A 12,133-nucleotide genomic window follows, 5' to 3' on the forward strand; every position below is an offset into this window, starting at 1 on the left:
AGGTCTATGAACCACTCACAGGAACCAACTTTGTAATGTTCTCGTGGAGACCAATGCAGCTTAGATCAACAAATAAATCAAGAGTATCACAGAAAACGGCCTGCCCTTTCAAAGAGAATTATTAAAAGGCAACTTTTATTAATGCAATCAAAAGTGAAGAAAAATAAAATGGGAAAGATACAATCATACCCTACTGTGCCATATTCTCATCACTAACAATGGCAGATTACCCGCCCCACTAAGGGCAACCCCAAGCAAGAACCTAGCTCTAAGAGTCCAGGGGAGGGGCAGCTGTTGACATCTCTCATACTGCACCTTGGGCTGGATCCTTTATTTGGGGGGGATGTGAGATTATAACTATTGGTTGTTTGGTTGCTTTGCTCCTGGTGCTCCTTCTGCTTTGTTCGCCATCTATTGCACTTTTATCATTATTGGTACATCATGTTATGACATGATGACTTATGCAAGTTATCAGCATTTGGTCACCTTTTATACTAGTATATAGTGGGTGGAGTCCATGAGCAATGCATAATTAGCTGGCTCTTCCCAAACCCACCTTCCCATGACAATTGATCTCTCTTCACATCTTCAGCCAAATGCATGCATAGTGAGCGCACCGCTGACTTTCCTATATTGCATCTGGTCATCTTAAGATCTCCAATTTGTGCCAAGACAAACGACCGATAAATTATGTAGACAATTTGAGGACCCACAAACCATCTTTCACAATGTTCAAATAAATACCAACAGCATAGGACCGCTATAAAAACGGATATTGGAAAAGATGATCAATATTTTTTCCTTTCGAAGGAGAACTTAATGTAGGCGATCCTTGAGCTTTAATGTATGTACAGTATTACAAATTACTGCATATTAAATGCAAACAAGATACATTCAAGTGACTTGATAATCACGTACTCACAGATACAGATTACAATGTACCAGTTAAGTGAAGAATGATTGTTTTTATAAATAGATCACGTAAATCATCTAATTGTGCTCTGAATATTGCCGGTACCAATAGGATTTTAAATAATGGGACATTTTATTACAGAACTGTACCATTTATTTTACACACAAATATGACAGTTCTCTCGGTTTACAAAGGCTAACAAAAAATATGGAATGTTATAGTATTGTTTTGCATAAAATTAAGTACATGTTGTACTCTCCAAGGGTTTCATCCACCAGTCTAACACGTGGACCCAATGGGATTAGTTTTTTTTTATTCAATATTTTTTTTTTTCTTATAATTTACCAGTCAGATCAATTCTCACCCATTCAATCTGTGAAACAAATGATCATTCACTGCACTTAATGTATATTCAGAGGGCCCACAATGCTACTCACAAAGGGCATTTATTGAGGTGTAAGTTTGTTTTCATGAATGGCTGAGCTCATTAGTATAGTAGTTAAAAGGTAGCCACGGGCTAGGTGGCCGCTCAGTTTAGTTCATCGAATGTGTCCTTCAGAAAAAAATTATTTCACTTAGGGAGGAAACATTCATCTGCAGTACACTCTGTGTCACGTCTTCAAGAACAAGCCCTCCGAGCAGTCACGACTCTCCATTCTGCACTTTAGCTGCTGGTGGTTGCATGAAGTCCTTAAATGGAACCAGAGCTTCTTTCAGAGCTGAACACACTTCAGAGGATGAACACGTGATGCATTCCACTAATGTCGGGTACAGCGAAATCACCTGGGCCCAGGTATTATCATCGACTGCAACAAAGAATATATGTTACATAAGAAAATGCAAGCCCGTCTGCATACTAAACATACAGCGGCGGATAGAAAATGACGGTTTAAGTAAAGGTTGCGCTGGTGGGAATTTGGACAAAGTTATTAATTTCTTCTCTCCCCAGGACGTAAACTTACATCCTGGCTGGGAAGCAGTTCCTTCCCCAGAACATAAGCTTATGTCCTATGCATTGCGCAAGTTTAGAAGCTAAGCCAGGGCTATTTACAGCAGGAGCTGGCTGAGCCCGACAGCCGGCCTCCCGCTGCAACAATAGGTATGGGTGAGAAACACCGATCCCCCACTATTAAACTCTTGCATGCTACGATCAATGTTGATTGTGGCATGTAAAGGGTTCACACGGTGGGTGCTCCCTCTGAGACGCCTTCGGCCCACTGATATGCAATTGTGGAAAGTCAATGGGTTGCCATGGTAAGAAGAAGTAAGACAATGGTGTCTGGGTCTGCTATGGCCTATGATTGCTATTATTAGTCGTAATACATTGCAGTACGAAGTACTGCAATGTATTATCATTGCGATCCTAGGTTCAAGCCCCCTACAGAGGCATAAAAAAAAAAACACACATTGAAAAAATGCAATAGAAAAAAAAAACCCAAAAAAAACTTTTTACACACTTTCCCCTATTTGTTTAAAAAAAAACCACATTTGGTATAGTCGCTTACGGTTACAACCTGTACAATAAAATAAAGCCACTTTTTATCCTCTGTAATATAGAGATATTGATGAAGTGTCCCCGAAATATCCATAGCAACTTGCCGCTCAGGATACTTGGAAAGATAAATTCAATGTTTTAATCTCCCCTTCCTCCCTCACATCTGAGAGGCCTCTGGTATGTATTATGCTTCAGGAAGTGTTTTGATCATGATGGCAATACAATTAACCAGTTACAGGTAGATGTTAATTGACCCCCCCCCCCCCCTCCCTCTGCCAGTACGGTTTAACACCTCAGGTAGTTTTCACATACTCCCTTTTGCCGAAGGTCAGATTAATGGAAAATCTCTTAATAAAGATTATTGGTTGTGTGAAGGTCCTATCCCGATAAAAGTTATATTTTTGAAATCAAGCAGGTCAGCTGAATAGAATACATCTACCGTACCTATCACCCCTGCACAGCGTAACCGCGTAGCTGGTTATAATTTACGTGTCATGCTTCATATCGCTGAATAGATAAATCATGACCAGAAATATGCCGGGCCCATATCAGAGTATGTCGTGCGGAGATATGACAATGGGGAATTATGATTTTTGTACAAGGGACACATGCCCTCACCCCAACCTCCTGAATGACATCAGAGGGGGCGGAGAAAGTGTGTTCTGAGGAATCCTTTATAATTCAGGGCTCCACAGACACCTGTGGTCAGACTTCAGAGATACGCCTTGGCGTAAGGCTGCTCCCTTGCTTTAGTGACTCGGTATGGATTGGAATCTTGGGCCGGACATTGCAAATCTGGTATCTTTCTTTTACTTTTCTCCTTGTTTAATTTAAAAATACTGTCTTGTTGTGTATACCCTTATACTCCTGTGTAACATCCTACATGGCAAAAAATTAAAAAAAAATAAAGAAAAAACTGAGCTGCTTCATTTTGCCTCCCCCCCAAAAAAACACTATAAAAGCAATCAAGAAGCCATATGTACCTCAAAATGGTACCACTAAAAACTACAGCCTGTTATGCGAAAATCAAGCCTTCATAGAGCTCTGTCAAAGATCATGTTATGGGACCTTGAATACAGTGATGGAAAAAAAAAAACTAATAAATAAATACACACACACACACACACACACACACACACACACATATATATATACACACACACACACATACAGTATATATATATATATATACATACATACATACATATACACACACACATATACATACACACATATATACACACTTTATTTGTATAGCGCCAACTTATTCCGCAGCGCTTTCAGGCATGGATAAATGCAAAACAATACAACAATTACAATATAAGGTACATTGGGTTAGACACAAATGGGTTGGGGGTGGTACAGGAGGTGCAGGGGGTGGGGAACACAGGCAGTAGGAAATTTCATGTGCAGATCAGATTTGGTATGCTTCCCTGAAGAGGTGCGTTTTTAAGGCACGTCTGAGATTTTGTGCATCGGGAATTGTCCGGATGCCTTGGGGTAGAGCGTTCCAGAGGATAGGTGCTGCTCTGGTGAAGTCCCGTAGGCGAGCATGTGAGGTTCGTATTACAGGGGTGTTTAGTCTGAGTGTGTTAGCCGATCGGAGTGAGCGGGCTAGGTGGTGGTACTGACAGGAGGGAGGCGATGTATGGTGGCACAGCACCATGCAAAGCTTTGTGAGTGAGGTAGAGGAGTTTAAATTTAGTTCTGCAGTGGATGGGCAGCCAATGCAGTGACTGACATAGTGCAGAGGCGTCTGAATAACGACTGGATAGAAAAATGAGTCTAGCTGCTGCATTTAGTATGGATTGGAGTGAAGCGAGTCTAGTGCGGGGGAGGCCGATGAGTAGCGAGTTGCAGTAGTCAAGTCGGGAGTGGATGAGGGCGACCATGAGTGTCTTTAGCGTGTCCGTGGTTAGGAACGGACGTATTTTAGCAATATTTCTGAGGTGCATGTGGCATGTTTGGGCCAGAGATTTGATATGGGGGTAAAGGAGAGATCAGAGTCCAGTGTGACCCCAAGGCATTGGGTATGCCGTCTGGGGGTTATGATGGTGCCAGACACTGGAATGGGGATGTTGAGGGGAGGTTGGTTAGAAGGTGGAAAGACAAGAAGGTCAGTTTTAGAGAGATTTAGTTTAAGAAAATGGGAGGACATAGTGTTAGAGACAGCGGACAGACAGTCGGTGATATTTTGGAGGAATGGTTCAGAGATCTCACGAGGTGTATAGTTGGGTGTCGTCAGCGTAAAGATGGTATTGGAGGCCAAATTTGTGGATGGTTTGTCCAATTGGGGCAGTATAGATAGAGAAGAGAAGGGGACCAAGGACTGAGCCCTGGGGTACCCCAACAGCAAGAGGAAGTGGAGCGTAGATAGAACCAGCAAAGGAAACACTGAAAGAGCGGTCAGAGAGGTAGGAAGAGAACCAGGAGAGAGCAGTATCCTTTAGGCCAATAGAGCGGAGCATAGTGAGAAGGAGGTTATGGTCGACAGTGTCAAATGCAGCAGACAGGTCAAGGAGGATTAGTAGGGAGTAATCACCTCTCGACTTTGCAGTCATCAGATCATTTGTTACTTTTGTAAGGGCAGTTTTGGTCGAGTGTAGAGAGTGGAAACCAGACTGGAGGGGGTCGAGGAGTGAGTTGTCACAGAGAGAAAGCATGTAAGGCGGGCGTAGACCAGGCGTTCCAGTAATTTGGAGATGAAGGGGAGGTTTGAGACGGGTCAGTAGTTGGCAGCATCAGTTGGGTCCAGGGTTGGTTTTTTAAGCAGAGGGGATATGATGGAGTGTTTAAATGAGGAGAGGAAAGTGCCAGAGGTTAGAGAGAGGTTGCAGATTGTGGTAAGGTGAGTAATGAGATATATACACACACACACACACACACACACACACACACACACACAATATATATATTTTTTTTATAATTGTAAGGGTTTTTTATTGTGCAAAAGTGAAAGAACAAAAAAAAGTATATAATTTTGGCATGGTTGTAATCGTACCATCCCACAGACAAAAATGTATCATGTCCTTATGTTATTAATGCTGCATGATTAACGCTATAAAAGAAAATAAATACAAATGGCAGAATTAATGTTTTTCCTCTCTGTCCTATGAAAAGAATAAATAAAAGTTATACAATACATTATATGTACCCAAAAACCGGTATCAATAAAAACTACAGCCAAAAAACAAGCCCTCATATGGCCCATGTTCACAGAAAAAAAAAAGTTATGGCTTCTGAAAAGCGATGACGAAAGTCCTCAGGTCCAAAATAAACCATGTCACCAAGGGCGTTAAAAGGCGTAAACTTCTATACATCTGGTGCATCTTCAGGCTAGCCATGTGCCAAATCAGAATTCTATGCCAGCTATGAGCCGGCATAAATTTTCAGTTACATTCTGTGTCAATTTCTGATGTAAACTACAGTAAATCTGATGCACATCGAGTGATCACACCCCCTAATGTCAGAACCACTCACTTAAAAAATAAATAAATTAATTAAAAAAAAAAAAGATAGCAGGGCCAACCTAAAATAACAAAAAAAAAATCGCATGTTTTAATGCATAAGTTGGCATGTCCCATAAATGTGCAACTTTGATATGCCAGAAACCTGGTCTAAAGCGTTTATTAAAATGTGCCTTACAGTATATTGCAAAACATTTTGCGGTTAGTGCCAAAGTAGCGAGTAAACCCAGAAAATATTTATGCCATAGGCCAATTTCACACAAGTGTATTATGGGTACATTTATGCACCTATAATATATAGTGTCCCAGCCAACCATATGTCTAATCACTTGAACCCAAGAGCACCAAAGATTCCTATGATGGGGGTTGGGTCAGGGGCACTCTTCTGTAATAAAGGCGCACAAATGTGAAAGTGAGAAACTGGCCTTTGAATGTTTTTACGGTGCCATTAGCAGTAATTCGCTATTGCTGGGCAATGATTGCTAAAGGCCTTTTTAGACGAGACGAATGTTGGGCAAACATTGCCCGACACTCGTCCCTGCACATACCTGCTCTCATGCTGCTGCACGGGAGTTAGTATCATTAGCTCTCAGTGGTGAGGCTGCAGGAGATTTCTCTTCTTGCTCTCCCCCACCCCTATCCATTGACATAACATAGTGGCTGTTCAATACTGAACAGCTGCTATTTACACTGAGCGATCAGCTGATTGCTCATATTTTATGCTGCATAGACAATGGACGATCAGCTGAATGATGATTGGTCAGTGTAAATAGCAGCAGTTCAGTACTGAATAGCCGCTATGTTTAGTCAGTTAATGTAGAGGGGTGGGGGAGCGCAAGGAGTGAAATCTCCTGCCCCCCTACTGGCCGCTCTGTGAGTGAGTCAGCATTACTAGCTCCCATGCGGGAGTGAGGATACACAGGGACGAGTGTCAGGCATAGTTTGCCCGACATTCGTCCCGCCTAAATGGACCTTAAGTGCTGTCATTGGCTGTAGCAGCCCATTTACAGGACACAGGCTGATAATAGGGAGCTGACTGGTAGTGATGTGTTCTATAGCATTGAGTAGATAGACATTTTCAAGCTTGGGTACAGCAGATGCGCTCCACAGGTGTCAATTATATACATTAAATACATAGGAAAAACATGAAGAAAAATTAAAAATGGCAAAACTTGTACAGCACAACAGGATTTAGTGTGGGAATTATAATCGAGGTGTGGGACACACTATTGCTTTTATTGCAAAATCTAAGCAGGCTACTCTGCGGCAATTTGCTGTAAATTTTCTCCTTTCATTTCCTGTAAACACATCTCTCAATGTTCCTGAAAATAAGAGCATAATGCAGCTAAATATAGTCATGGTCGGACTTCTGAAAAGCTCACAGATTCCAATCAACAGAAGCATTTCAATAAATATTTGCAACCTTTAATCCATTACAAATAAGGTCAATGCTGGCCTGATGACGCTATATAGATTTCACAAGCAATTTAACTAATAGCCTCAAGGGTAGATTTATTTTGGGCTTAAACCGGGGGTCACAAGCAGTAGACCTCCATCGAACAACTCTTAATTACCTTTTCTAGGATAGGTCATCAACTGTTCACACCCAGACAGCCCCTTTAAAGGTAACCTATTAAATTGGCCATGCAATCTAATCTGCAGCAGCATGTTAACAGATCAGAAAAAGCTGGAAAGATTGATATATAATTTTTGTGGGAAAGAATTTAGTGTAACTTGTATTTTATTCATTTAAACCTGTGCTCATTCTGGGCTTAGGAGTCCAGTGGGTGGAGCCATCAGTGATGACCATTATGTGGTATGCACAGATAGCTACAAGTCACTGACAGGACCGCCCACTAGACTCCTAAGCCCAGAATGAGCAGAGGTTTAAATGAATAAAATACAAGTTATGCCAAATCTTTTCTCACAATTTGTTTAGCTCTTCCTGCACTGAAAAATGCTGCCTCCTGAATGGGCTGCATTTTCAAACTGACAGGTTTCCTTTAACCCCTTGAGTGGCAGGTTTCTTACCACCCTGTCAGACCCACCAGGGCAGGTTTTTTAAATGGTCTAATCATTGAATTTCAACTAATTTTGCAGTTGCGTTCCAAGAGCCATAACTTTTTCATTTTTCCATTGACCAGGCCATATGAGGGCTTGTTTTTTGCGGGACAAGTTGTACTTTTGATGGCATCATTTTTGGGTATATATAATGTATTGCATAACTTTTGTAAAAACATTTGTAGGGAGATTAGGGGAAAAAAAAGAAATTCTGCCATTTGTTTTTTGGATTTCATTTTTACGGCATTTAGCATGCAGAATAAATAGTGTGATGACATTCTCTGAGTCACATGATTCCGGCGATACCAAGTGTATACAGTTTTTATGTTTCGCTATTTTTGTACATTTTAAGCATTTTTTTTTTTTAAAGGTTTGCTTTTGCGTCGCCACATTCCATTTTCCCATTGCCAGAGCTCTAGAAGGCCGTTTTTTTTTTGCGGGATGAACTACAGTCTTAATTTATCTATTTTTTTGGAACATCTAAAATTTTAATCGCTTTTTATTCCATTTTTTCTCGTGACAAGATTAACAAAATCTGTAATTCTGGCATGTTTTTTATTTTTATTTTTCACTGCATTCTCTGAGCTGTATAAATAATGTATTAAAGTCATTCTACAGGCCGGTATTGTTATGCCAATACCAAATTATAATAGTTGTTTTTCTTTTTCATAACTTTTTCACACTTAAAAAAAAAAAAGTAATAAAAGTTTAAATTACCCTCCTTTTACCATATCTATAATAAAAAAAAAAAAAATCAAAATCCTAAAAGAAAAATACACATTTGGTATCCCCGCGTCCGTAAATATCCGATCTATCAAAAAGTAGTGCATTAGTTACCCCGCACGGTGAACGTAGTCTGAAAAAGTGCATTTGTGGTGTTCTTTATTTTTTTTCAGTCACCCTGTTTCCCAGAAAAATTCAATGAAAAGCGAACAAAAATTCGTATGTATTCCAGATTGGTACCAACGTAAACTACAGGACGTCCCGCAAAAAATGAGGCCTGGCTCAACTATGTCAACAGAAAAATAAAAAAGTTATTGCGCGCAGAAGATGCAGCAGAAAATAATTTAAAAAAATTAAATGGCTTTGAAAAAACTACAAGTACTACAGCAAAAAAAAAAAAATCCTATACAAGTTTGGTATGGTAGTAATCGTACTGACTCATAGAATAAAGTTATCAGGTCATTTTTGTTGCAGTTTGTGCGCCGTAGAAACAAGACGCACTTAAAAATTGCGGAGTGTCATTTTGTTTTCATTTGACTCCACTTAAAATTTTGTAAAAGTTTTTCAGTACATTATGTGGTACTTTATATAGCACCATTGAAAAACACAACTCGTCCCGCAAAAAACAAGCCCTCATACAGCGACGTCAATGGATAAATAAAGGAGTCATGATTTTTTAAACGGGGGGAGGAAAAAAAGAAATGGGGAAAAAAGAAAAAAAGGGGCCATGTCATTAAGGGGTTAAATAATGTATTAACTTCCTTCTCTGGGTCATTACGACGCAGGGATACCACATGTGTGATTTTATTTTTAATTTTTTACAAAGTAAAGGGAGACAAGTGTTGTTTTTTTTAATATAATTTTTTTACTTTTGTTTTTTTTTTACTTTTTGTTTTTTATTGTTGTCCACAGGGACCCATCAGGACCCTTGATCACATTCCGGGAGTCCGGTGGCGACAGCCCTTTACATGCTGCAGTGACAGCCCTTCACATAGACTGCAGCATGTAAAGGGTTATACACAGCAGAGATCGGAGGTTTTCTCTGATCTCTGCTGTAAGAGCTGGTGCCTGGCTGTCCTCTGACAGCCAAGCACCAGCTCTCCCTGCCACAGAGACCATCGGCTTGCTTCTGACAAGCCGATGGTCTCTATGGCAACCTGTAAACAAAGCAGGACTTCGAAGCAGGAGATTGCCAGCAGATCGGCAATATCTTCTGCTTGTTTTTCAAAGTCCTTGCTTTCTTCTCTCTGGGTCTCTGGTTAAAGGAGTTGTACCAGAATCGGTAAGAGTCCGACCACTGAAACCCCCGATGAACACAAGAATGTGGGTCCTGTGTCCCCCATCCTCCTCACTGCAAGTTTACTGCAGCCCCTACAGCGAGAAGGAAGCTGAATGGAGCGCCGATCGCGCAAGCACACTGCCACTCCATTCATTTTCAATGGGACTGCCAGAGATAGACTAGTGGCAAGCGCTCTGGTATTCCTTCAGCCCCATTGAAATGAATTAAGCCGTGGCCATGCATACTTGGTCAGCACTCCATTCATTCTGACATCACTGAGGGGTTGGTAGTTAAGGGGGGGGTGCAATGAAGCGACCCTACAGTGGGGGACATGGGACCCCTGTTCTTGGGATTAGTGGTGGTTTAAGTGATCAGACCTCCATCGATCAGCAAGTTACCGGTATTGCCTATTCTGTTGATATGAGATAACCTATGATTCTGGTACAGCCCCTTTAAAGGGGTTGTCTCGCGGCAGCAAGTGGGGTTATACACTTCTGTATGGCCATATTAATGCACTTCGTAATGTACATCGTGCATTAAAGGGGTTGTCCCGCGCCGAAACGGGTTTTTTTTTTTTTCAATAGCCCCCCCGTTCGGCGCGAGACAAACCCGATGCATGTGTTGAAAAAAAAAAACGGATAGTACTTACCCGAATCCCCGCGCTCCGGTGACTTCTTACTTACCTTGCGAAGATGGCCGCCGGGATCTTCACCCTCGGTGGACCGCAGGTCTTCTGTGCGGTCCATTGCCGATTCCAGCCTCCTGATTGGCTGGAATCGGCACACGTGACGGGGCGGAACTACGAGGAGCAGCTCTCCAGCACGAGCAGCCCCATTCAACACGGAGAAGACCGGACTGCGCAAGCGCGTCTAATCGGGCGATTAGACGCTGAAAATTAGACGGCACCATGGAGACGGGGACGCCAGCAACGGAACAGGTAAGTGAATAACTTCTGTATGGCTCATAATTAATGCACAATGTACATTACAAAGTGCATTAATATGGCCATACAGAAGTGTATACCCCCACTTTGTTTCGCGGGACAACCCCTTTAAATATGAGCCATACAGAAGTTATTCACCTGCTCCGTTGCTAGTGTCCCCGTCGCCATGGATCCGTCTAATTCTGATGTCTTCTTGCTTTTTTAGACGCGCTTGCGCTGTGCGGTCTTCTGCCTGGTGAATGGGGCCGCTCGTGCCGGAGAGCTGGTCACCGCGTCGTCATCGTAGCTCCGCCCCATCACATGTGCCGATTCCAGCCAATCAGGAGGCTGGAATCGGCAATGGAATGCAAAGAGCCCATGGTGCACCATGGGAGAAGACCCGCGGTGCACCATGGGAGAAAACCGCAGTGCATGCCTGGGAAAGGACCGGCGGCCATCTTAGGGAGAAGATTTTTATAACTCCATATTTCGTCGGATCGGTGAGTAGCAAGCGGCTTTAAAACCGCTTTAAATTGCTATTTTATGCCGGGGGGGGGGGGGGGGGGGGGTGACAGGGGGAATGGGGTAAGGTAAAATTTTGATGTTTGCCGCGAGACAACCCCTTTAACTTTGTATTGTGCAACACTTCTATTTTACCAGTCTGAAACTACTGCATTAACCCTTTCCAATCCACTGTCTGACGTCTGAAGACATTCTGATTGAAGGCTGTACAGCTCCAATGTTGGAAGACGTCCGCCAGGGTATTTTCTTACTGTATATTACTGGCTGCTCTGTTGTTGGGGGCCTCTCCAACATGTCCCATACCACAGTACTGGCTCTAGCCAGCAGATGGCACCATTGTATAATGGCAGAAAGAGAAAGCCCCCTAGGAAACCCTGAATCCAAAATTGGATTGCAAAGGGTTAATCTTCCTGTACTGTGTATGGAATTATCTTGCTATATTGAATTCTCTTTTTACTGTCATTTTTTCACTATAGTATTTAGGCTACATAAATATTATAGCTAATCTACTATACGGAAATTGTACCCAGTTCCAGAAGCAGTTTATCTGCATTAGGCAAGTTATAAGTAAATCCAAATGGTGATGAGTCCTCACTCCAAGAAGCTTCTGTGACCGTGAATGCCAATACTTAAATTAGGGGGTAAGAAAACTAGCAATATAAGAGGCATGCACTATGGTGACCCTGTCATCTACCTCAGCAGGAAGGGCTTGATGAATCCATCGCCTGAGGATGTGCGAGTCACCAATCTT

General features: G+C 42.0%; 1 protein-coding gene across 2 annotated transcripts in view; it reads right to left on the reverse strand.

The window, feature by feature from the left end:
* Window positions 1-338: 338 nt before the first annotated feature.
* Window positions 339-12,133, reverse strand: part of MON2 (MON2 homolog, regulator of endosome-to-Golgi trafficking) — a 124,547-nt gene continuing 112,752 nt past the window's right edge. For both annotated transcript variants that reach the window (XM_066591480.1, XM_066591479.1), the window contains one exon: window positions 339-1,719. In XM_066591480.1, the coding sequence (XP_066447577.1) occupies window positions 1,556-1,719 (164 nt within the window). In that variant the 3' untranslated portion in view covers window positions 339-1,555. The remainder of the gene's footprint in view (window positions 1,720-12,133) is intronic.

The sequence above is a fragment of the Eleutherodactylus coqui genome, chromosome 2 (assembly GCF_035609145.1).
Source record: "Eleutherodactylus coqui strain aEleCoq1 chromosome 2, aEleCoq1.hap1, whole genome shotgun sequence".
In the NCBI taxonomy this organism is placed as follows: domain Eukaryota; kingdom Metazoa; phylum Chordata; class Amphibia; order Anura; family Eleutherodactylidae; genus Eleutherodactylus; species Eleutherodactylus coqui.